Source organism: Nycticebus coucang, chromosome 9, assembly GCF_027406575.1.
Source record: "Nycticebus coucang isolate mNycCou1 chromosome 9, mNycCou1.pri, whole genome shotgun sequence".
In the NCBI taxonomy this organism is placed as follows: domain Eukaryota; kingdom Metazoa; phylum Chordata; class Mammalia; order Primates; family Lorisidae; genus Nycticebus; species Nycticebus coucang.
This window is the reverse complement of record NC_069788.1, coordinates 118,461,673-118,488,251: the sequence shown is the minus strand read 5'-3', so window position 1 is coordinate 118,488,251 and position 26,579 is coordinate 118,461,673. Positions and strand designations below refer to the sequence as shown.

The 26,579-nt window shown below is 42.4% G+C and overlaps 2 protein-coding genes across 2 annotated transcripts in view; one reads left to right on the top strand and one right to left on the bottom strand.

Moving 5' to 3' along the window:
* Positions 1-5,937, top strand: part of ARG2 (arginase 2) — a 34,557-nt gene extending 28,620 nt beyond the window's left edge. The window contains exons 5-8 of the mRNA XM_053603291.1: positions 70-164; positions 321-425; positions 2,314-2,450; positions 5,492-5,937. Coding sequence (XP_053459266.1) covers positions 70-164; positions 321-425; positions 2,314-2,450; positions 5,492-5,697 — 543 coding nt within the window. The 3' untranslated portion in view covers positions 5,698-5,937. The remainder of the gene's footprint in view (positions 1-69; positions 165-320; positions 426-2,313; positions 2,451-5,491) is intronic.
* VTI1B (vesicle transport through interaction with t-SNAREs 1B) lies at positions 5,903-25,110 on the bottom strand. The gene is made up of 6 exons (XM_053603292.1): positions 24,702-25,110; positions 17,979-18,037; positions 12,604-12,795; positions 10,065-10,238; positions 8,157-8,218; positions 5,903-6,221 (listed from the first exon to the last, which is right to left on the bottom strand). The coding sequence occupies exons 1-6, from the start codon at positions 24,814-24,816 to the stop codon at positions 6,125-6,127; spliced, it is 699 nt and encodes a 232-aa protein (XP_053459267.1). The 5' UTR covers positions 24,817-25,110; the 3' UTR covers positions 5,903-6,124.
* Positions 25,111-26,579: the final 1,469 nt, after the last annotated feature.

Sequence of the window (26,579 nt, the reverse complement as noted above, 5' to 3'; positions counted from 1 at the left end):
AAGCACATGATGATTATCTTGGTGAGACCAAGAATCTTTGATTAATCCTGTCCATTCCTCACTTCACAGGTACCGCAGCTCCCAGGATTTTCCTGGATCAAACCTTGTATCTCTTCCCCAAGTATTGTGTATATTGGTCTAAGAGATGTGGACCCTCCTGAACAGTAAGTTCATGTGTTAGAGTTAAACTCTGGGCCTTTCCTGGCCAATTATGATCCATTTGAAAGCTTGACGCCTGACTTAACCTGTTGTAGGTTTTTTACAATATATTCGTAAACATGCTTCTTAAACTAAGGATTCCTTCCTTTATATCTCACCAGTTTTATTTTAAAGACCTATGATATCCAGTATTTTTCCATGAGAGACATTGATCGACTTGGTATCCAGAAGGTCATGGAACAGACATTTGATCTACTGATTGGCAAGTAAGTAATGACAACAGATGTCCACTTCTGGGTCCCAGAGGGAAGAGGGCAAACTTCCACAAGGCAGCACACTTTAGCCTGTCTTTTTTTTTTTTGTAGAGACAGAGTCTCACTTTATGGCCCTCGGGTAGAGTGCCGTGGCCTCACACAGCTCACAGCAACCTCCAACTCCTGGGCTTAAGCGATTCTCTTGCCTCAGCCTCCCGAGTAGCTGGGACTACAGGCACTCGCCACAACGCCCGGCTATTTTTTGGTTGAAGTTTGGCCGGGGCCGGGTTTGAACCCGTCACCCTTGGTATATGGGGCCGGCGCCTTACCGACTGAGCCACAGGCGCCGCCCCTTTAGCCTGTCTCTTGAGGACAGCAGCTTTACTTTTAACATAAAAGCAAAACATGTACATACAAAAATTTCAAATAGTTCAGAAGGGCATAATATGAAACACAGACATATTCTTCTTCCAGGGTTGGGAGGTTTCCTTTAAGTCATTGCACAGACCTCTCTCTCTGATGAATTTCTCTTTATCCCCATTTAAATCCTTGTCTTTTGACATGGGAAACATTCATTGTTCCAAATGTCCCATTCTTCCTAGCCTCACTATTTCTTCATCTGAGGGATTTTTTTTTGAGATGGAGTCTTGCTCTGTTGCCCAGGCTAGAGTGCTGTGGCATCAGTCTAGTTCACAGTAACCTCAAACTCCTAGGCTCAAGTGATCTTCCTGCCTCAGCTTCCCAAGTAACTGGGACTACAGGTGTGTGCCACCACTAATCACCTGAGTTTTGTATCAGGCAAATCTTGGTAGGGTAGAAAGATGGCAGATGAATGTTAATGAAATGTTAGTTTTTTTTTGTTTTTTTTTTTTTTTAGTTTTTGGCCAGGGCTGGATTTGAACCCACCACCTCCAGCATATGAGGCCGGGGCCTTACTCCGTTGAGCCACAGGCACCGCCCATGAAATGTTAGTTTTAAGAGCATTTTCTCAATACCAAGACTTTGAGTGAGTAATATCAGAATTGCTGTCTAGTAGTGTATCATTTTTTAAGCTTTTTTTTTTTTTTTTTTTTTTGTAGAGACAGAGTCTCACTTTATGGCCCTCGGTAGAGTGCCGTGGCCTCACACAGCTCACAGCAACCTCCAACTCCTGGGGCTTAAGCGATCCTCTTGCCTCAGCCTCCCGAGTAGCTGGGAGTACAGGCGCCCGCCACAACACCCAGCTATTTTTTGGTTGCAGTTTGGCCGGGGCCAGGTTTGAACCCGCCACCCTCGGTATATGGGGCTGGCGCCTTACCAACTGAGCCACAGGCGCCGCCCCATTTTTTAAGCTTTTAAGAAATTTAGTTATGTGGCATAAGGATTTGTATGTTAGTTTCAGCCATTGGACACCTCAGCTAAACTTGTTAGAATTACATGTTAAGATTGCAGACAATGTGTCAACTTGACTGGGCAAAATTAAATAAAAATAAAAAAGATTGCAGACATAAAATCAGGACTAAGTTAACGAAGTTTACTCAGCTGTTGTTATATTCAGAGAATGACAGCAATGGTAACCTAGATCAAACCAACATAAATTAGAATATATCAGAGCCAAATCTCATAGGGAAGTGAAGAATTTCCTCTGTTTAGTTACTCGTGCAAGAGGTTCTAATACCCAAGATAAACTGGAACCATAAACTGGAGTTTGAGGCATGCAGAACAAATAACAGTATCATGAAGTTGTGTGTAGGAGGTCAACATGCTAATCTCAGTAACTTCCAGAAATAGAAAACCTGGAAATATTATTAACAGGTTTATTAACAAAGCACTAGGACTAACAGCAGTAAAATTAAGGATTTGCAAACCACAGGAAGGTTGATTACAACCACATAAGTATTCTTATCCTCTTCCTTTCCAGGAGACAACGGCCAATCCATCTGAGTTTTGATATTGATGCATTTGACCCTTCGCTGGCTCCAGCCACAGGAACCCCTGTGGTAGGAGGACTGACCTATCGGGAAGGCATGTATATTACTGAAGAAATACACAGCACAGGTATGTAGCAACCAGGTATGGGTCTATTGGGTAAATGTTTAAAAGTCTCCTGCCTCCAAGAGGTTATTTCTACTATTCCTTGTCATTGCAGACTTAGTTTTCCTCAACTTTAATAGCTAACAATCAGATCGCCAAGCTAATAGAGGATATAACTACTTAGAGTCATGTTTGGATCTAGCTCTTAACAACCTATGCTAAGATAATATTAAATAAAAAATTGTCTACTCACACACTTATTAAAGACAAGAATAAATTGCCACAATGATACTGTGTCCGAATTATATAGAAGCAGATTAAGATAAGAAGCCCAGGCCAAGTAGCTATAATTTTTACTATAATGTTAAGAGGTTGGCGGGGCAGTGGCTCATGCCTGTAATCCCAGCACTTTGGAAAATCAAGATGAGAAGATCTCTTGAGGCCAGGAGTTCAAGACTAGCCTGGAAAACACAGCAAGACACCTTCTCTACCAAGAATTAAAATTATGTGGGCATGGTGGTGTGCACCTGTACCCAGCTACTTGAGAGATTAAGGTAAAGTGGATTGTTTGAGCCAGGAATTTGAGGCTGCAGTGAGCTGACTGCACCACTGCCTTCCAGCTCAGGCAACAGACTGAGACTCTGTCTCTAAAAATAAATAAATAGGTAAGAGGTTGCTTCACTGGAAGTTGGGAATTTGGAGTTAAAGCTGATCTGATGGCTCGGTGCCCATAGCACAGTGGTTACAGCGCTGGCTACATACATTGAGGCTGGCGGGTTCAAACCCAGCCGAGGCCAGCTGAACAACAATGGCAACTGCAACAACAACAAAAAAAAGCTGGGCTTTGTGGTCAACACCTGTAGTCCCAGCTACTTGGGAGGCTGAGACAAGAGAATTGCTTGAGCCCAAGAGTTGGAGGTTACTGTGAGCTGTGATGCCACAGCACTCTACCAAGGGCAACGTAGTGAGCCTCTGTCTCAAAAAAATAAAATAAAGCTGATTTGATGATTGGCAAGTCAGACAGTATCTTGAGTCCTTTTATGTGGGTAAGTCTTATATTAGACCTTGTTTGATAAAATCTTTAATAAGGGGAATAGAGTTAGATGAATGGCTGACAGAAAGAGTAGTAAGATGAATTCTAGGTTATCAACAGTGGCTAAAAGGGGTTACTGTTCCAAAACTAATATTTGGTGTTTTTTTTTTTTTTTTTTTTTTTTGAGACAGAGTTTCACTATGTCACCCTGGGTAGAGTGCCAGGGCATCACAGCTCACAGCAACCTCTAACTCCTGGCCTTAAGCAATTCTCTTGCCTCAGCCTCCCAAGTAGCTGGGACTACAGGTGCCCACCAGAATGCCTGGCTATTTTTTTGTTGCAGCTGTCATTGTTGTTTAGCTGGCCTGGGCCAGGCTCAAACCTGCCAGCCTCGGTGCATATGGCTGATGCTGTAACCAATGTGCTACAGGCGCCAAGCCACAAAACCCATACTTGTTTGCAAACAGTTTCCATTTCTGTCAGAAAGCTTCTGGTTTTAAAACTACTTTAAATAACCTTTCATTCTAAAATTTAAAGGATGGGTATTGCTTCAGTAGGCATCTCATGAAACTGGGGTATAGACATAAGCCTAAGTTCGAGTGTTATAGGAAACTCTTGACTAGTTGGGATAGAAATTGGCATTCAAAAATGGTCTCCCTGGCTCTGGAGCCTGCTAGAACCTTAGGCAGCACAGAAAGGAAAAATGGGACTTGTCTATCAGGCCTGACAGTGGTAAGTCTGATTCTAAGATCCAAAATCTTAGATGTTGCCAGTAGTTAGTAACTTCGAGCAGTTAGATGTGGCAGTGGCCATGCCTTATCCCTCCCTTCCCCTGCTGCACTATTATTTTATTCCAAAAGACTGTCATGACACTGTCAATTGGATATCTAAAGCAGTTTGCTTAAACTAATTTATAGGGTGGCAATAGTCTGGAAATATGGGTAATACATGTTTTTAATAGTGCAGGCCTTCTTGATTACTACTGAAATATACTACAGGTACAGGTTTAGTCAGTGGGAATCAGACCCAGATCATCAGAGACCCGGGTCTACATGCAGGAAGTGACAGAAATGATACAATAAAATGCCTGTTCTGCGGCTGTACACAGTGCACTCGACTATGCATTGCTAATAAGGAAAGACACTGACTAGGTGTGATGGCACCGAGCAGTTCATGTACTATAAGATTAACATTAGGTATGTTCACTTATGTTTCCAGATTTTATAGCTACTCTAAATATTCTCAGATATTTGTGTTCTTGAATGCCAGTTTGTTCAGATAACTCTTCACCTGGAATAACCAACTGAAAAGTTAAATTCTCTAGAGATGTGCGGCAGGTGTGAATAGGCTCTTCTGGTCTAGTCTTCCCCTCAGCCTGCTCCAGGCCAAAGTTTTCAAACCCTTATGGAAAGTAACTGGAGTCCAGATTAAATAATGAACATATGGCTGAATCGTCCCTTGACCAAGTGTGATACTAGGTCAGTGTGCTAGGAAATAAAAAGAAGTGTCACATGAGGAACCAGACTTGCAGGAGTGACAATAGGTTTGCAATAATAATTACATTTCAGGGTACGTGATGTAAAGCTTGTTTAGCATTAGAGTTTAAAAGTGGAGGGGAGCTCTGGCTAGGAAGTAGATGTTCTTTGCCTTAACACTTCCCCATTTCTAGGCAGGCAGCTGGAAGGTTGCTAGTCATGCCGCAGATGGCACACATTTTCCCAATGAGCAGGCTGGAAACCTCCCTATCCCCCACCAAGCCCCTCTTCCAGAAAGCCTAACAGCTATGGCTATTGTGTTAGTTGAACAAGGATGATTTACTTTAGTACCTTAAAGGTTTCTCTCAATCCTACTCGGATTAACTTACATTCATAGCCAAGAGGATGAGGTGCAAGGGGTTTCGTGACAACAGATAATTTTACAGTAGAAAATGACTCTTGTTTTTATCATGGCTCATTCTCCCTGCCCGGGTGGGATGAACCTCACCAAGTAACAGCTAGAAAATTTTCTGAGGTTTCTGTCATTGTTCTTCCAGGATTGCTGTCAGCATTGGATCTTGTTGAAGTCAATCCACAGCTGGCTGCTTCAGAGGAAGAGGCGAAGGCTACAGCTAGCTTGGCAGTGGATGTGATTGCTTCAAGTTTTGGTCAGACAAGGGAAGGAGGGCACGTTGTATATGACCAACTTCCTACTCCTAGTTCACCAGATGAATCAGAAAATGAAGCATGTGTGAGAATTTAGGAGATACTGTGCATTGACCTGTTTCACAGTGGGCATTCCAGAATTGTGAGGCATTTGAGGAGACAGATATTAAGTGGTTGTCTGGGTCAATACTGCCTTAATGAGAATATTGAGCATTCTCACAATTGTAGTGACCAGTACTATCACTGTAAATGTATTTGGGCAGTTCACGGCTGTTAATATGTTGTAATACTATGTAAATTTGAAGAAGTCATAAACACCATTTATTACCTTGGTATATCACACTGGTCTTGTTGCTGTTCCTTCACATTTAATTGGCTTTCCATCCTCCCTCCTCCCAGAGTCTGGCTGCACTATGCATCCTTCAACTGCTACCCTGCAGCAGCAACGCACTTACTCCACATCCCCAACACCCTTCTTTCACAGGGTCAAAGTTCTGGTCCACGAAGCCCTCCCTATGAAGAGTTCAGTGCTTGCGAAAGAATTTGTAGTAAACCAGGCCCCCCAGGATGGCCAATTCCAGTAAGATGACCATGGAGAGCAGCAGCTTGTTGGTCGTCACTCTACAAAGAGAAGCAAAGTGGGGGAGCAGTCAGAAGTGCGGACAACCTTCTTTCTTTTTTTTTGAGACAGTCTCACTAGGTTGCTCTTGGTAGAGTGCTGTGGCGTCACAGCTCATAGCACCCTCAAACTCTTGGGTTTAAGTGATTCTCTTGCCTCAGCCTCCTGAGTAGCTGGGACTATAGGCGCCTGCCACAACACCCAGCTATTTTTTGGTAGCAGTTGTCATTGTTGTTTAGCAGGCCCAGGCCGGGTTCAAACCCACCAGCCTCGGTGTACTCACTGAGCTATGGTCGCCAGGCCATTATTACTTTTTATTCTTAATACTGTGGGGTTTGACCTGACACCAAGGCTGGATACTATGATGCAAAATGTTTTTTGATCACACAGCCACTTGGTAGTAGGTAAGTACTCACAAGGTTCTGTAGTTGTAACTTAGAGATAACATTGTCTACCTCACAGAAATGTTGAAAACTGGGATAATACCAAAGCATAAAAATGGTTCCTTGATTCTAAAACGTCTTCAAATAGTAGTTCTACTTCCTTACTTTAAAAATAGCTCTTCTAGAAGGGTTAAGCTAGGAAAAATATATTATACATATGAAAAAGTATACCATTTCTGAAATTGAGGTGAATTGTATTTCAAAGTAGCAGAAATACAATCTCATTAATCTATCCACATAGAGCCACAGCAGTTATCTATTACATTTGTGAGCATATGTTGGGATGAGGGTTTGGGACAGACTCTTTAGTGTCAAAGTCCAGTTTATGGATGGCCCCTTTTTAGGACAGCTAACTAGAAGCTTGGGTAATGTTCTTCATTCCCTTATAAACTTTTTCCCTTCTTACTCTCTCTTCTTTATTTCTCCTTCTGCTCTCCTATAAATGCAAATGGATATCTCTATTAAAAAGGTAGTATAGGAGCTTCAAAACATCTTTTGTTTACACAAAGAATGTTCCTGGTAGGTTTCTCCCCATTCCATAAGGAATTTGCCACTGTTAAGGAAAACATTACCCCCTCCAACTAGTTCCAAAGCTGGGTTGTAGTTTTGTTTCATGTTAGGCCACCTGTGCTGAAGGTCATGCACCAAGTTATTTGTGGCAGTCAGCACATGTCAATAAATACTGATCCTCAAAGAGCTATTATTTATCATATTATTATTCTGCAAAAGCGAAATGAAATTGAGCCAAGTGACTGGTAGGAAGATGGAAGTCGATCTTGCTTTTTGGGAAATGAAGCCATAGTTAGCTGATATGTGGCAAATGCTGTTTCACCAAATGTACAAACCATAGTGGCCCCATACAGGAGAATGCCAGCTGCCTCGCCCTGTAGACACACTGCAAATTCCACTATCATCTGAAATAGCTTTTGTTTCTCTGGAATTTGTTTTCAAAACGCCTGCATGAGGCAGTGCATATAGTTCACTGGGTGATCTGACAAAGAGCTGGCAGGGTCTGCTGCATCTTGACTCAGTCACTGCCCACCAACAGTGACAATGCAAGGAGGTTTTTTTGTTTTTGTTTTTTTAAAGTCTACTTCTTGCTAACAAGACAGAACTTTGCAAAAGGGGGCTGACTCCTAGGAAGGGCAAGCAGAGCCAAAAGCAAGTATTAAGCAGTAGCATTGAGTTTTTACAAATATATTTTTATTAATTGCTGTGTGCTGTCTTCTCTAAGGAATGTAAGCTGGAATTCAGTGTCCTTTCAGCTGAGAAATTTTCCACTGCTCTATGTCAGAGCAGTATACACTTTTAAAAAGGATTTTATCCTAGGATGTTCCTTACTTTATTTCTCTGATCTGCGGGGTGGTATTAAGTGTAGGAACAGTATGGCTTCAAGTGTGGAGGTACTATAGTAGGACTTCTGTAAGTCACCGTTTCAAAAGTTTCTGTTTGAAAACATTAAGACTTGAGATAAATTAATTTTGTAAAACTTACTTTCTGGACATTGAACGGAGAATCTTTCGACTTTTGCTCAAGTTTTCACTTGTGTTTACCAGCTGAGAAGAGAAAACGGCAATTATTTCCCTCTTCCTGCAAAAGTACACACTGTACAATTTGAATATTCTTAAACTAAATTAAGGAGTGTAATGTTGAAAATCCCCAAGAAATCAAACCAATTTAAATGATTTTTGAACACAAGCAGAAGAACCTGGAAAGGACAGGATATTAATCAAGTAGGCTTAGTAATCATTATATCCCCAGGCTGCTATGGGGATGGACTTCTGAGACTGGGTTAATCTTTCGCCCTGATACTCAAAACAGGAAGCTTTCAAATGTACCTAGCCAGTGACTGTGAAGCAACTTTGAGCAGCTTAAGATTTGAATTTCATCAACCAAATTCTAGGATAGCCTCTTGAGTTGTTTGCTTCTGTGGGCGGTGGGTTACCGCTTTAGGGAATCTAGGAATCATTTTTTCTTTACTACTTTAAGAGACAGATACATTGAATTATGAAAGGAGTTGACCCCCTTGGACTTTTCCCTTTCAATTAATAGCAGGAGAGGATAATAATCTAGATAGCTGGAGGGTATTTCACCTCCTGCAGATGGTGACCTACCATCTGTTCCCATTCCCCAGTGGCCTTGTAATTTTCTCTCAGCTCATTGCTTGGCTTTTAAATGTGAACAGCCTACGTAGTGTGTTCACTCTCTGTAAGCAAGCTACACTCTCTATAGCTTGACTTGAATTTAGTACTTAGTTGTGACTTTTCAGTGAGGGAAGAATACTACTGATTTGAGAATGGACAACTGTATCAAGATGGATAAGAAAACCTCAAATCCCCACTGAGCTAATATTTTCCTATCTAAATCTTAGCTACAGTATCTTTTTCAGTTTGATTTGCCTCATGCTATTAAGAATACAGCATTCCATTGGCAAACTACTATTTTACCTTTTTTGTTTTTTTTTTTTGGCTGGGGCTAGGTTTGAACCCACCACCTCCGGCATATGGGACCGGCGCCCTACTCCTTGAGCCACAGGCACCACCCGCAAACTACTATTTTAAAGATTCCCATTTATGGAAAGGAAGAAATGAGTTTTTTCAGGGCCTCTTAAAGTGATACTAGATTAACGGTCCCAAATAACCATCATCATTTGGCCTAAGTATTTGTTACTTCCCACAGTGGTCCTTATCTTAGGTAACAATAAAGGGTTATAGTCCAGGTTTGAACTACAATTTATAAATCTATAACATGTGATTGGTACTATTTCGTGACATACGGAAAACAGTCTGAGCTCTGAAGGACAGGGTATAAGTAGATGTTTTCATGAGAACAACAGAATATCCCACTAGATGTTTGAGAAGTTAAAATCTGATTCGTGGTTTTGAATCTATAAGTGCCTTTTTACATGTTATTCTCTTGCTAAAGAAAGAATACAGGGATTGTGTGGGTCACTATGACAGTTTTGAGATACACAAAAATCAAGAATCATAAAATCCTTACAGATGGAAACAAATAAAGCCCTCCCGGCATCACTGATAAACTGAGCAAGTTGAAACTTGCACAGGTGAATCAGAAAGGACATTGTCGACTATGTTTCTTGGAAGTGACATAATGGAGCATACTGTCAAAACTTTCATAGTGATCTATATAATAGGCGTGAAGTGGCTGCAGTCTTACAAGTGCAGAAATCAGATCACTTCGGTCTTTTTCTTCCTTCACTTCGCAAAAATTTCCAATGATGTCTAAATCTTGGGGTAAAATTACTTGAGAGCTCCTTACAAAGGAGCAAGCTAGAAATTGAGAAAAGATTACTCCCTGGATTTACAATAGCTATAACTTCTGACCTCAATATGGCATCCAGGTGTGGGGGGCCCAACTACTTTCCCTACTGCCCAGACATACCCTAGTCTTGGTACGTTCCAACTGCTCTCGTTGTTCTCCCAGCTCTTCTATGATTTCTGAGCCAATCTGGTCAGTCTCCATGGCAATCCGATGAGAACGCTCAATACTCTGGGTGGTTCGGTTCAGACTTTCAGTGCCTTGCAGAAGCAATGCTCTTTGAGAGTGCAGCTGATTCTGACAGGAGTATGGAAGGGAAATATTAGGCTTCTTCCCCCATAAATTCACTGCCAGCATGTTCCTTATGACCTTCCTTGTGTAGGAGGGGAATTAGTGAACAATAATTCCCATTACTTTTAAGACAGAACCAAAGATGGTTACTTTCAAGACCACAGTCTAAAGCAGAACCTGGCATTCAATCAATAGCATCGCAACACCTCCCATTTACATGCTCTTTTACACTTCAGCAAGGCGAGGAAAGAAGGATTCAGAACACTGGAGCATTTTTCCCTGTGTTTGTGATGCATTTGAACTGGTCCATGTGCCTCTTGGATCAGTAACTTCTGAGAAGCAGCAGCTCAGAACTCAGATTTGGGAGATGCAGGGGCTACCTGATAATGCACGCAGCCTACAACTTTGACAGTGCTACACACAAACCAACTGAACCTTGCAGCCCTAGAAAATGACTCACTGAAGATTCCCACTTGCCTGGTACTGAGGGGCTATGAATGAGTTACTCACTTTTAGCACATAAATCATTTAGAAATCTAAGACTCTACTGTGTTCTGGAAAAAACTTGTGACTATACCTGTGGTGAGCCCCCCAAAGAATTTCACCTCAGGCCTAATATAGCTGGTGACTTACTCTAGGGAAGGTTGTATCTGGGCTTCAAGTAAGCTTTCGCAGCTGCCCTAATTTTCTAAATCTCCACCAAAGTTTTACTCCGTCTATAATCCTAAACACAGCATGAGTACAAAAGTAGCCTTTGTCGCACCAGAATTAACAAGCACTGATAGAAATAGGGGCAGCTCTAAGTTCTTAGTTTTTCAAAGCACACAGCATACAATCAAGGGGACCAGCTCATAGGCCTATTTCAGAGCAGGTGACTAGCAATAATAGGATGTCACCACGAAGCCAAAGACTGATTCAGAGAGCCAAAGCTTAAGTAGCACTTTCACTTAATAAATGGCATAGAGACCAGTGGATGAAGAAACCACTGATGAGCTTCCAATAAACTCAGTAATGTTATTTCAAAGGAAGAAGGAAAAAAGTTTAAAAATTGCAGATTTTCAACTGATAAGGTTAAAGAAACAGCAGGAAAAGACATAACATAAACCAACCTTATTTTTAGAGACGAAATCTCATTCTGGCTCAGGCTGGTCTTGAACCTGTCAGCTCAGGCAATCCACCTGCCTTGACCTTCCAAGTGCTGGGATTACAGGCATGAACCAGTGCACCCGGCCAAAAATTATTCTTTTAACTTCTCTTCCCTTCTTTTCTTAATAGCCAAAGTCACTTTTATAACTCCCATTTTAACAAGCTCCACTTGCCTGTCCCCGTCTCCTTTCATTAGTGGTTTCTCATCAGCTTCTGATTTGTAGTGATCTGTCTCTCCATTTAAAAATTTTACATCCTTCTCAAAATGTTTAGTTTTGACCTCAACAATGTCAATCCAGAATCATTCTGAATGTCTTTTAAACTATAATCAGGATTCATCATGAAACAAGATGTCATTTGTTTAAAACTGCACTGCTAGCCTTTCTGCATATGTTCAGTTTGCACTGGTGGGCCCCTTTCTATTTCTCTTCCATACTATTTGCTAGGCAATTTCTACTTGTACTGTATTTGTGGAATATAATACAAATGCAGCACATGAAATTTAAACTTTGTGAAGTTTTATTTTATTCTTTTAACTCTCTGGCTTCTCCAGATTATTTCAAAATATAGAATTTCAGTTAGTCTAATTTACATGGATGTATCAGAGTCCTGAAGGCTACAAAGGCAGTGTGGCTCACCTTTCATTACCACAGAATAAGGTATTAACCCCTTCTTCAGCAGCAGGCTCATTCTCTACTGTATCTCAGTTGTTGGGCCACTTTGACATTAAAGTAAAGGCAAGCTGGATTAATTCTATAACAATACTCCTGATAAATTAAAAACCTAAATGAATTTTTTAGGCATACTTGAGAAAGTGATGCCAAAATTTATATAAAACAATGAAAGCTCAAGAAAAGAAATTAGATCAATGGGTCAGAATCCAGATATAAGAATAGGTAACACATAAATATTTTATATAAAGTATACAAAGAAATATAAATATGCATATGGTTTGGAAAGACATGCATTAAATACAGTGGGTGCCCCGGGGAAAAGGGGAATTGGATGCAGAAAAAAGAGAGTGGAAAAAACAAATGAAGTCTAATGTGTACTGACAACATCAACTATATTTCACAATACGGTTAATTTTTTTTTTTTTTTGTAGTTTTTGGTCGCGGCTGGGTTTGAACCCGCCACCTCCGGCATATGGAGCCACAGGCGCCGCCCAATACGGTTAATTTTTGTACAACAGGCCCTTCAGGAAAATAAAACAGCTGAAACTTACCATATGCTCATTCTCTACTGCGTATGTGCCATATTTCATGTCTCCTCGTCCTCCAGGTGTGGTTGTCAAAGGTGTGCTTCTCACTTCCTGATGGAGTTTGACAAGGTCCTTCCGGTAGTTTCGGAGCTTAGACATCATAGGGTTACGGAAGGACAGAGGTGCATAACGTAGTTCCTCTTCCATCTCTGCCAGCTGGGAAGGTAGAAAGCGGTGAGTAGAAGCCCCGGTTCTGCCCTCTCCTCTGGGGATGTGCCTAGTTTGAACTAATAAAACCAGAGACCACCCCTAATAAGGATTCAACCATACAGTACAGGAGGCAGGGATTATGTCTGGCATGGTCGCCTCATTCTGGGTACCTGGAATAGTACTTAGCAAACATAAAGCAGGCATTCAAAAAATATGTGATGAATGAATGAATGAAAAACAGAAGACCCTACAGCTTATTAAATGTTTTTACTTGTATTCTCTCATTTAATCCTCACTTTCTCCATCTCAAGATGGAGGACTTAAAGAAAGCCTGCCCTAGCTGGGCTTTGAGCTGGCGCCTATGGTCCCAGCTACTTGGGAGGCTGAGGAAAGACAACTGCTTAAGCCCAAGAGTTTGAGGTTGCTGTGACCTGTGACACCACGGCAGTCTACCAAGGGTGACCTAGTGGGACTCTGTCTCAAAAAAAAAAAAGAAAGCATGCCTAAGATTACACAGTAAGAAGAGTCAAGATCCAAAATCTTTAAACTCTCAACTCTTTTTTTAGAGCTTAGCCTGGTTAAAAATTCCAGTCAAGAGGTCTGGTAGGAGAGTTGTTCTTTCTTCTCTACCTCTTTCTGAAAATCAATTGTTTATCTCTGTATCAGAGATACCACAGCCCACAGAGTAGGCTGCTTTGTGGAATCAGACTTTCATTTCACTGGGATAAGTACAATGTAACATCTAGACATGTTCATAAGAAGCTCTAAATTATTTTCAACTGCCTGGGATGACCAGGGTAGGACTCCTAATTTTGCTCAGTTCAGAGAAAGACAGTGCATGTGTACCAAACAAGTCAGGGGTAACTAAGAGAGTTTTAAATGCTACCAAGTGTAAACTGAAAGAGGAGACTGTCCCATACATCAGAGATACGCCCATGTACTAACAAGTTCTAGCACTCCCATTACGAAGAGATAGCTCCCACAATCTGGTGGCTTAGTCCTTCTTACAACAGACATGGAACAGTGAAAAGGATGCAGATAAGTTTCCTTCTCAGAACTTAATTGGAATAATTGGGAAGCTGACCTTCAACAAGCAAGAAGAAAGTTCTCTCATCTAAAACTAACTTTTCTTCTCGGTCAGCTCTGAGATGGCAAAATGTAGGGGCAACTATTTCTGCAGATTACTACCAGAGACCTGGATTTTAGCTCCAATTTTTTATTTTTATTTTTTTAGAGACAGTCTTCACTTTATCGCCCTTGGAGAGTGCCATGGCGTCACAGCTCCCAGCAACCTCCAACTCCTGGGCTTAGGCAATTCTCTTTCCAAAGCCTCCCGAATAGCTGGGACTACAGGTACCTGCCACAACGCCCGGCTATTTTTTTGTTGCAGTTTGGCCAGGGCCAGGGTCAGGTTCAAACTTGCCACCCTCGGTGTACAGGGCCAGTGCCCTGCTCACTGAGCCGGTGCCCTGCTCACTGAGCCACAGGCGTCACCCCTTTAGCTCCAATCTTAATGGGTTTGCTGAAGCTACAGCATGATGACATGGAGTTAGAAGGACTCTTGCCTCTTACTTCCAGAGTTAGAGCAAAAAAGAAAAAAAAAAGGAAAATGGTTAGAATTACTGCTGAGCTAATTTTCTCTGATGATCAATTTAAAGACCATAACTTAGCTTACTGTCAAGATCTTAAAAAGAGATTAAAAGAGAGTACTTGGATGAAGGTATGAGAATGCCCTTACTACTCACAGCAGGACTATACACACACACACACACACACATGTCACTACGAAACTTTTTAGACAGACTGTTATGCCCATCATTTCGTGTCCAAGGAACACAGTTGGCAGCGTCCTTTCTGATTCACCCAAGCAGGTTTCAGCTTGCTTGGCTTATCAGTATTGCAGGGAGGGCTTCATTTGTTTTAGTCCTGTCTTTCCTGATTTTTGTGTATCTCAAAACTTTTGTAATGGCCCACTTTTTTTTTTTTTTTGCAGTTTTTGGCCAGGGCTGGGTTCGAACCCACCACCTCTGGCATATGGGGCCGGTGCCCTACCCCTTTGAGCTACAGGTGCCACCCCCTACTTCTTTTTTTTTGAGACTGAGTTTCACTCTACTACCTGGGCTAGAGTACAATGGCCTCATAGCTCACAGCAACCGTAAACTCCCGGGCTCAAGTGATCCTCCTGCCTTAGCTTCCCAAGTAGCTAGGACTACAGATGCATCACTCTGCCCAGATAATTTTTCTATTTTTTTGTCTAGACAGGGTCATACTCTTGCCCAGGCTGGTCTGTAACTAGTGGCCTCAAGCAATCCTCCCAAATTGGCCTCCCAAAGTGCTGGGATTATAAGGGTGAGCCACCTTTCTAGCCCAAGGATATGTTATCAAAGACTCTTGTTTATTTATTTATTATTATTATTATTTATTTTTTGAGACAGACTTTCACCTCACTAGAGTGCCATGGCATAGCAGCCCACAGCAACCTCAAACTCCTGGGCCCAAGCAACTCTCCTGCCTCAGCCCCCCAAGCAGCCAGCACCACAGGCGCCTGCCACAACACCCGGCTATTTCTTTCTTTATTTTTTATTGTTGGGGATTCATTGAGGGTACAATAAGCCAGTTACACTGATTGCAATTGTTAGGTAAAGTCCCTCTTGCAATCATGTCTTGCCCCCATAAAGTGTGACACACACTAAGGCCCCACCCCCCTCCCTCTTTCTGCTCCCCCCCCCTAAACTTAATTGTCATTAATTGTCCTCATATCAAGATTGAGTACATAGGATTCATGCTTCTCCATTCTTGTGATGCTTTACTAAGAATAATGTCTTCCACTTCCATCCAGGTTAATACGAAGGATGTAAAGTCTCCATTTTTTTTAATGGCTGAATAGTATTCCATGGTATACATATACCACAGCTTGTTAATCCATTCCTGGGTTGGTGGGCATTTAGGCTCTTTCCACATTTTGGCGATTGTAAATTGAGCTGCAATAAACAGTCTAGTACAAGTGTCCTTATGATAAAAGGATTTTTTTCCTTCTGGGTAGATGCCCAGTAATGGGATTGCAGGATCGAATGGGAGGTCTAGGTTGAGTGCTTTGAGGTTTCTCCATACTTCCTTCCAGAAAGGTTGTACTAGTTTGTAGTCCCACCAGCAGTGTAAAAGTGTTCCCTTCTCTCCACATCCATGCCAGCATCTGCAGTTTTGAGATTTTGTGATGTGGGCCATTCTCACTGGGGTTAGATGATATCTCAGGGTTGTTTTGATTTGCATTTCTCTAATATATAGAGATGATGAACATTTTTTCATGTGTTTGTTAGCCATTCGTCTGTCATCTTTAGAGAAAGTTCTATTCATGTCTCTTGCCCATTGATATATGGGATTGTTGGCTTTTTTCATGTGGATTAATTTGAGTTCTCTATAGATCCTAGTTATCAAGCTTTTGTCTGATTGAAAATATGCAAATATCCTTTCCCATTGTGTAGGTTGTCTCTTTGCTTTGGTTATTGTCTCCTTAGCTGTACAGAATTGTTTATTTTTGTTGTTGTTGCAATTGCCATGGCAGTCTTCTTCATGAAGTCTTCCCCCAGGCCAATATCTTCCAGTGTTTTTCCTATGCTTTCTTGGAGGATTTTTATTGTTTCATGCCTTAAATTTAAGTCCTTTATCCATCTTGAATCAATTTTTGTGAGTGGGGAAAGGTGTGGGTCCAGTTTCAGTCTTTTACATGTAGACATCCAGTTCTCCCAACACCATTTATTGAATAGGGAGTCTTTCCCCCAAGGTAAGTTCTTGTTTGGTTTATCGAAGATTAGGTGGTTGTAAGATGTTAGTTTCATTTCTTGATGTTCAATTCGATTCCAAGTGTCTATGTCTCTGTTTTTGTGCCAGTACCATGCTGTCTTGACCACTATGGCTTTGTAGTACAGACTAAAATCTGGTATGCTGATGCCCCCAGCTTTATTTTTGTTACTAAGAACTGCCTTAGCTATGCGGGGTTTTTTCCGGTTCCATACAAAACACAGAATCATTTTTTCCAAATCTTGAAAGTACGATATAGGTACTTTGATAGGAATGGCATTGAATAGGTAGATTGCTTTGGGAAGTATAGACATTTTAATAATGTTGATTCTTCCCATCCATGAGCATGGTATGTTCTTCCATTTGTTGATATCCTCTGCTATTTCCTTTCTGAGGATTTCATAGTTTTCTTTATAGAGGTCCTTCACCTCCTTCGTTAGGTATATTCCTAGGTATTTCATTTTCTTTGAAACTATGGTGAAGGGAGTTGTGTCCTTAATTAGCTTCTCATCTTGACTGTTATTGGTGTACACAAAGGCTACTGACTTGTGGACATTGATTTTATATCCTGAAACATTACTGTATTTTTTGATGACTTCTAGGAGTCTTGTGGTTGAGTCTTTGGGGTTCTCTAAGTATAAGATCATGTCATCAGCAAAGAGGGAGAGTTTGACCTCCTCTGCTCCCATTTGGATTCCCTTTATTTCCTTCTCTTGCCTAATTGTATTGGCTAGAACTTCCAGCACTATGTTGAATAGTAAAGGTGACAGAGGACAACCTTGTCTGGTTCCAGTTCTAAGAGGAAAAGCTTTCAGTTTTATTCCATTCAGTAAAATATTGGCTGTGGGTTTGTCATAGATAGCTTCAATCAGTTTTAGAAATGTGCCACCTATGCCTATACTCTTCAGTGTTCTAATTAGAAAAGGATGCTGGATTTTATCAAATGCTTTTTCTGCATCTATTGAGCGGATCATGTGATCTTTATTTTTGCCTCTGTTAATATGGTGGATAACGTTTATGGACTTGCGTATGTTAAACCAGCCTTGCATCCCTACACCCGGCTATTTCTTTGCTGCAGTTGTTATTGTTGTTTAGCAAGCCTGGACTGGGCCCAAACCTGCCAGCTTGGGTATATGTGGCCAGCGCCATAACCAGAGCTACAGGCACCGCCCAAAGACTGCTATTTCAAAAGAGTCTTCAAGCTTTACCCATTTGTGTTTGTTAAACCCTTTTAATACCCATTCCCACTGATTAGCTCCATTTAGTAAAAAATAGTCAAAATCAAAAAAAAGTCAACAAAACAATCAATCTGTAATCATGTCATAACATTACTTCTGGAAAAGATCAGAACCAGGTAGAAGAGGAAACAAGGACTTTGTCTCCATTCTCACCGTTTCATTTGCTTCCTGTTGCTTTTCATCAAAATCTCTGATCAACTTCTTCTTCTCTTCTAGAAAAGATGGATACGTTTCAAATAATCATTACTATCTCCATACATTTGTAAAGACCATTTCCTCTGCTTAGCATAAACTTCCCATTCCTCCCCAGCTGTGGGTAGTTGTACTTAATTACCCTAAAAGGCCTTTGAGTGGGGGGAAGAGGGGAAGAATATTACTGGTACTTCTGACATTTAGTACCCAGGGAACAAGACAACCCATGCTTGGGACAGACTTGCATAATTATTGGGTCCCAAAGGCCAACAGCATCCCTACTAAGAAGCACTGAGTTATTCTCAACTTTTTCTCCTCCCTCATCCTAAGTGAGGTACCAGGCACACTTTCATCCGTAAGAATGTTTACTAATTACTGGTTCTCTAAAATCTGTCCCTACCTTCATCCCAAAGGTGAATCAATTCTTCTGTACTAACCCTTATCCAGTACTTTCCTAAAAAACATATTTAAAATGCAACTCTGCTCACTGGGAGGCTGCATGGTGTGGTCCTTGTTTCTCCCTTGGGGTGGTATAGGTAGACTGTCATAGTGAGACTGTCAATCCCTTTTCAGTTCTCTTTCAGCCTTTCTCATGATGTCGTTTTGGTGCTAATGTGTCTTTAATACCTAAAAACCACGGGCGGCGCCTGTGGCTCAGTGAGAAGGGTGCCGGCCCCATATACCGAGGGTGGCGGGTTCAAACCCAGCTCCAGCCAAACTGCAACCAAAAAATAGCCGGGCACTGTGGCGGGCGCCTATAGTCCCAGCTGCTCGGGAGGCTGAGGTAAGAGAAACGCCTAAGCCCAAGAGCTAGAGGTTGCTGTGAGTCCTGTGACGTCATGGCACTCTACCAAGGGCGGTAAAGTGAGACTCTGTCTCTAAAAAAAAAAAAAAAAAAAAAATCACTAATCTGTCCTTTTAACAAAAAATAGCACAAGCTTCAGCTTCAAAGCAATAACATCTAACCAAAACAGTGTTATTTTGCCTTCACAGTACTTTTTCTGATCATTTACAGGTTATACACATTTTCCACTTAAAATATGGTACCATTTCCTTTTTAAATCACTATGTATTGGCAGGAGGCAGTGGCTCATGCCTGTAAGCCTAGCACTCTGGGAGGCCTTGAAAGGCAGATTGCTTGAGCTCAGGAATTTGAGATCAGCTTGAGCAAAAGCAGGACTCTGTCTCTACTAAAAATAGAAAAATTAGGTGGCGCCTGTGGCTCAGTCGGTGGGGCACCGGCCCCATGTACTGAGGGTGGCGGGTTCAAACCTGGCCCCGGCCGAACTGCAACTAAAAAATAGTCGGGCGTTGTGGCGGGCGCCTGTAGTCCCAGCTACTCGGGAGGCTGAGGCAAGAGAATTGCTTAAGCCCACGAGTTGGAGGTTGCTGTGAGCTGTGTGAGGCCACGGCACTCTACCAAGGGCCATAAAGTGACACTCTGTCTCTACAAAAAAAAAAAATAATAATTAGCTGAGAGCTGTGGTGGGTACTTGTAGTCTCAGCTACTTGGGAGACTGAGGCAGGAGGATCATTTGAACCCAGGAGTTAAGAGGTTGCTGTGAGGTAGGATGGTGGTGTGGCAGGCTAACCTCGCAAAAGAAACTGTCAGAAAAAAAAAAAATTTCACTACGTATTAAATTATTTTGCATGAATTAAGTTGACTTAAAAAAAAATGAGAGTGGCTCGGTGTCTGTAGCTCAAGCTGCTAGGGTGCCAGCCACATACACCAGAGCTGGCAGGTCTGAATCCAGCCCGGGCCTGCCAAACAATGACAATTACAACCATCACATTATTTGGTAATAAGCTGTTACAAAATTGCCAAGTGTCCTCACTCCTCTGAATTTACACATCTCCAAATTCATGAGCACCCGCTCCTGACCCAAGGCATACTGTAGGATGCAGCACTGTACATGTGTATTCCCTTCCTGGCTTGGATTTTTCTACTACTATGTTAGTGATAACGTCTCCTCCTTTATTCTTCCTATGTTAATAGATATGAAAATATATATTCTCAAGTGGCAAATTCTAGAATGACTCATGGAAAGTAACTACCTAAATGAAAGCAGGGGAAGAAAAGGTAGCCCACAGGACCACTATTATTTCACTAATATCCCTATGTGATTCCATTATGTTCACTCTTTTTGGAGCTGGAATATTCCACTTTCTACCTAATTTCATAAAACATACACTTCTAAAAAAATACACTTATTACTATTCTACAACTTATATACTTTTAAAAGAAATATATACTCCTTGAAAACAATTTGACAAAATTCACACTTATGAGATCTTTTGTGAACTCCAAAGATTTAAAACAAAACCCAGGAGGTGGCGGGTTCAAACCCAACCCCGGCCAAAAACCACAAAAAAAAAAAAAGACATTTCTTCTAAAACAAAACCCAGAGCCTTTGAAATCATTTTCTGATGAAGCCAGTGAGGCAGATATTTAAAAGTTCAAAAGAGTCTGATCCCTACTCGGATGAAAGGATCAATAGCTGCTTTTTAATGCTTCAGTCTCAGAATAGTGAACCCAGTGCATGTTAGAGCTGAATGGGCCTCAGAGATCACCTAGTCTTCTACCTAATTCTTCCTTTACAAGTGAGGAAACTATGGCCTGGAGAAACCGAATGCCTTCCCCAAGGTCAGAGGAGAAGTAAAGGTGTGGCAGCACTAGGTCTCCAATGCAAGTCTCCTGCCTCTAATCCAGTGCTTTTGTAGATTATATGTAGAATTGAGGGGCACTTTTGTGCTCCCTGGGTATAGCCTTCAGCAACTGATAAAATCTGTTTAGGAAAAAAAAGACAGAAAGAAATAAGGAATAAAAAGCAAACAAGCCCAGCAACACAGCCAGACCCTATCTGTACAAATAAAAAAAAAAAACATTAGCCAGGTAAGGTGGTGTGCACCTATAGTCCTAGCTACTTGGGAGGTTGAGGCTGCAGTGAGCTATGATCACACCACCGCACTCCAGGCTGGGTGACTTGGGAGACCTTGTTTCTTAAGAAAACAAAACAAAACAAAACAAAACAAACAAAAAAAACCCAGCAGAAATACATCCTGGGTAGAATGGGCACCAGAAATAAGAATGAGCCACTACAAATACCCCTATCTCCACCCAACAAGCCTCCCAAACCAGTCACATGTGAGATTCACTCTGAGACTATTTCCTTTGCTAAACTAGGTAGATGGTGACACCATTCCCTGGACGTGAAATAAAACAGTAACAGCCAGTTCTGAAAAACAGAGCTAGAAATGGCATACTCTATAATGTACAACCAAGATGAGTGGCCTTTCTTCTGCAGATCTGAATTGCCAGCATAAAAATGATTAATCTTGGTCCGTTAAGAGTTGTGGAAATGACTTTGGTTTCACCAGGAGCTCAGAGATATGTGATTATCTGTGAACCAAGACAGTTTAGGAATTAAAAGGATCCCTCTCAACCCATTTCCTTATCTGCAAATAAGGACTGTGAGACTATCGACCTCACAGGGTTGTTTGAAAGGGTTACAAGAGATAATACACATAACAAACACTTAGTGCCAAAAGTAGTAAGGGTTCAATAAATAGGAACCACCATTGTTTCTGGAAATCAGTCCTTAGTAGAAAGATGTAGAACAAAATTCACTAATATAAGCTACATGCAAGGGTGTATTATAAACATTATGAAGTGTCTACTAATTCATCACAGGCATTAAAGTTTATGAAGTGTTCTCTGAACCAGAAAGAGGATTCAAAGACAAGGCCCTATGTGTTTGCTTAATTAAATATAATTTATTTAACAAATATTTATTGAGTAGAATGAACAAGGCAGTGAATAAGGAGATAAAGTTGTTGAAATTCTTGTAACTATGGAGATAAATGCATATATTATTTACCCATCCATTAAATAACTAAGTCTGTTACCAGCAACTTAAAGTATTTCATGCTTGGGTACAAATTCACATTTTTCTGACTGCCCTCCTGGCAGGAATTAGGTTAATTAGACAACAAAGATGAATATAACTGTCTTAGTTCATTTTGACTTGTTATAACAGAACTCCTGAGACTGGGTAACTTATAAGAAAATGAAACTTAAAAATAGCCAGGCGTTGTGGCTGGCACCTGTAGGCCCAGCTACTCGGGAGGCTGAGGAAAGAGAATTGCCTAAGCCCAAGAGCTGGAGGTTGCTGTGAGTTGTGATGCCATGGCACTCTACTGAGGGCAACATAGTGAGACTCTGTCTCTACAAAAAAAAAAGAAAGAAAGAAAATGAAACTTATTTCTCAGAGTTTTGGAGGCTAGAAGTCCAAGGTTGAGGGCCCACATCTTTTGAGGATCCTCTTGCTTCCTGTGGATCAGCCTATGGAAGAAGGCGGAAGGGCAAGAAGAATGAGAAAGCAAGCAGAAGAGGGGCAAACTCACTCTTATTCTCATTCTGTCGCCCTGGGTGGAGTGATGTGGTGTCACGGCTCACAACCTCAAACTCCTGTGCTCAAGGGATCCTCCTGCCTCAGTCTCCCAAGTAGCTGGGACTACGGGCACCCATTACCACACCAGGCTAGTTTTTCTATTTTTTGTAGAGTTTGAACTCCTGAGCTCAAGCAATCCACCTACCTCAGCCTCCTAAAAGTGCTAGGATTACAGGTGTAAGCCACTATGCCAAGCTTAACTTTTAAAATAACCCACCATGGCAGTAACAAACCTACTTGGCATTATTCCATTCACAAGAGCAGAGTTCTTATAGTCTAACCACCTTTTAAGGTCCCACCTCTTAATACAATGGCAATTAAACATCAATGTTTTTTTTTTAGGTCACAGCACCCAGTATTCCCAGGTTGTCGTCCATCTAAGCACTAACCAGGCCTAACCCTACGTAGCTTCTAAGATTAAAAGAAGTTGGTGTATGTATGGTGTATGTTGGTGTATGTATGGCCAGGGTAGTATGGCTGTAGATTGAAAGTGAATTTTGGAGGGGATAGTCAAACCATACCAATAACTAAGTCAGCTGTTTTTCAAAACAGAATACTCTTTTGCATTATTTAGCCTTATAGAAATGATAGATGTTACAAAAATGAATTTAGGGACAGGCTGAAAATGTAGTCTACTTTTCAACCACATAAATAAGATCTCATCACAGTCCTGCTCAACACCCTTTCACTATATCTCATCAAATTTAGAAAAAGGTGCAAATCTTCCACTATGGACTGTGAGGTCCCACATGATCTGGCCCTGCTTACCTCTCTCCTTTACCTCCTCTCCCTTCTCCATGTCATTCCTTCTCCACTCTCCATTCCAAAACACACTGACCTTCCTGTTCTTCAAGTACACAAGTTCATTTCTGTTTAGGGGTCTTTGCAGTGCTATTCCCTCCTCCTGACACTTCTCTCAGATTTCTTCATGATTTACCCCCCCTCACTTCATTCAAGTCTCTGCTCAAATGCCATCTCCTCAGAAAGGCCTTTCATAGCCACCCTGTTTAAAATGGAAGTTATCTCCCCTTATTCCTTTACCCTGCTTTATTTTCCTGTATTGTGTTTAACATTGCCCCTTAATATTTACACATTACCATCCACACACTAGAATGGGTGTGTCTTTTTCATGTAATTTGCAATATTAACCAGCCCTAGGACAGTTCCTGGCACATAGAAGCCTTTTACTAAATGCACATATATTATATATACATGCCTTTCATTCTCTCATTAAATTCACATGAGCTTGGGTAATTCATATAGCAAACATCCAAGTTCTTTCTTTTTTTCCTTTAAGAAAGTGCCTTGCTCTGTCACCTGGGCTGGAGTGCAGTGGCATCATCATAGCTCACTGCAACCTTAAACTCCTGGGTTCAAGCAATCTTCCTGCCTGGGCCTCCCAAGAAGTTGGGACTACAGGTGCACACCACTATACCTAGCTGATCTGTGTAATTTTTTGTGGATATGTGGGGTCTTGCTCTTACTCAGGCTGGTCTCGAACTGCTGACCTTGAGTGATTCTCCTGTCTCAGCCTCCCAGAGTATTAGGATTAAAGGCCTGAGCCGTCGTGCCCAGCGCAAAACAATAAAACAAAAGTCTTCTTGTCATCAAGATCTATTCGCATAGAGGTCAGGAACTATGGCAGATCTTCGTACAGATTTAAGCCTGGAAAACTCTAGCTCCTTCAGACAGAGCTGGCAGAAAACTGAATCTTGAAATTAAGAGGCAGTAAATAAACTAAGTAGCAAGAAAATTCAAAATGGGACATCTGAACGCCACAATTCTGTTTTAAAGATGAATCCCATAACTATTACACGTATAGTATTTACCATTATTGATAAGTTATGATTCTTTTGGGTTCTTGACCATTTTTATGTTACAGATCCTTTGTCAGTCGTGTGAAAACTATGGGCCTCCCTTAAGGGGGAAAAAACGATTTTAAATGAATAAAATACAAAGAGCTACAAACGAAACCCATTCTACTGAATTACAGGACGGCATATTTAAGAGCTGACATAGTGAAAAAAGAAAACTTTCGATGGCCAAAGCACTCCTGCGCACGCCTCCAGTTCGCCTAAGCGGCCGCACAGAGACCCCGGGCACCCAGGCCCAGCCAGCCCCAGGGGGCGTGTCCTGAGGGTTAGAGGCCGGGGCCGGGGAGGAAGGCAGGAGCCTCCTCCTCCCGAAGTGCGTAGGGCCGAATTCCCGAGGGCGTCGGCTACCCCCGCCTCACCGGTCCCTGCCGTCCCCAGGAGCCGCTCGGGCACCCCTCGTAGGTCTTCCTGGAGACCGCGGAAGATCTCGTGCAGCTTCTCGAAATGCTCCGAGGAGGCGGCGGAGGTGGCCATGGCGCAGGCGGCGCTCGAGCAGTGGCCGCCGAGATTCTGGGCGCTGGGCCCGCTCCTCGCGCGGGAATCAGCTGCCCAGCCCCGCAGCCATCACGGCGGCCGCCGCGCCCCGGCCACCCCTAATGAGGCGCTTCCGGGGCCGCGGCGGGGTCCTCCTAAGCCGGAACGCCCCCGTCCTCCAGCCGCCGCTGCGGGAGCACCGGGCGCGAAAGCCTGACGGGAAATCCGGCTGGCTGCGCGGCTCAGGCGACTCCTCGACGACCAGTGCTGCGCCCAAGCGAGCAGCAGTGCCGGAGCCCTGGCCATAGCCATTCCGGGGTAGGAAAGACGCACAGCGAAAGGACCCCAGGGCCTCACGAGACGGGCAGCTCGGCCGCCTGCCCCTCCAGCAGGCGAGGGCCCGGCGCCGTGGTGCATGCCGGAGGTTGTAGTTCGGTAGGGAACGCCCACTCGCGGGGGGGGGGTCTAGCATTTTCTGGGGCGGGTGGTGCAGCTAGAGCCGCTGCCGCCGGGAGTCGGGAGCATTTAGTACCTGGTTGCGCCTAGGCGTCGTCTCACCGTCACTCACATTATTTTGCCATCCAGACTTTCTGATTAAACTTTAGCTTTCAGCCCTGGAAGGATAAATAACCTAGGCTAGGGTCCCGCCCGCCCTCAGCTGTAAAGCACTTTTACTGGGGAGGTCAAGGGTCCTGAGAAATGGTACCTAGGTAGCATGACCCTTAAATAAGCACTCACTCTTTAGCGGGCAGCCCGCCTAGTGCACTAGGCTGCCTGGCGCCATTGTTCACAACAGGTGAGTCAAGGCTTTGGGCCAGGGTCTCGGCATATGTTGGTGAATGAACAGATATACTCTCTGCCCTTGGGTAATGGATAATCTGGTGTAGGTCTCATTTGCCACTAAGTGTAACATGTAGACAATTACAAAGTCCTTATCACGTGTGTTTGCTTGGGAGCACAATATTTAAACCACATTTGTGTTAAAAAAAATTATATGAATGTTCATAAAATGCTTTGTGGTTTGTATCTTCTGGGCCCTCATTTTTATTATATGGAGTTCATTGACCACTGATTCAACAGGCTTTCATTTAGCTCTTAATTTGCTCTTAGCATAGAGAGATGAAGTCTGGAGTTAGTGGCAGTGTACTGTGATCAGTCCCATAACAATGCTGTGGGACTGATCACAGTACAGAAATAAAGGGCAGGTATTTAAAGAAAAATACATAGCATGGGGTGATCTTTGAACAGTGTCAAAAAAAGTAAGTAGGAAATGAGTGAATGAGTTATCAAATAATCGCTTAAATTAATGGTATGTAAACTGAGTTTGTACTGTAAGAGAAATAGCCTCAAATCGCCCCACCCATTAGCTGTAAAAGTTCATGATCTGTCATTAGTTATCGGTCAGTCATGTCAGTCAATCCTTCCCTGCTTCCTACACCTTGAAGGCCATTATGACCCTGGGCTAAAGAAAAAAACAATAGATGGAACATACACTGATTAAGAATGTGACAGAAAGGTGGCGGGTTCAAACCCAGCCCCGGCCAAAATACTGCAAAAAAAAAAAAAAAAAAAGAACTGGTTCCATTTTAGCCAGGCCTTGTGGCGGGCACCTGTAGTCCCAGCTGCTTGGGAGGCTGAGGCCAGAGAATCGCGTAAGCCCAAGAGCTGGAGGTTGCTGTGAGCCGTGTGACACCACGGGACTCTATCCGAGGGCGGTACAGTGAGACTCTGTCTCTACAAAAAAAAAGAAAAAAAAAGAATGT

Excerpts from the sequence above, each read along its gene's own strand:
- VTI1B (XM_053603292.1), bottom strand. The coding sequence starts at position 24,816 with ATGGCCACCTCCGCCGCCTCCTCGGAGCATTTCGAGAAGCTGCACGAG. Across the intron at positions 12,796-17,978 it reads AACAGGAAGCAAATGAAACG|CTGGCAGAGATGGAAGAGGA; the intron begins GTGAGAATGGAG and ends CTACCTTCCCAG. Across the intron at positions 10,239-12,603 it reads CAGTAGAGAATGAGCATATG|AATCAGCTGCACTCTCAAAG; the intron begins GTAAGTTTCAGC and ends TACTCCTGTCAG.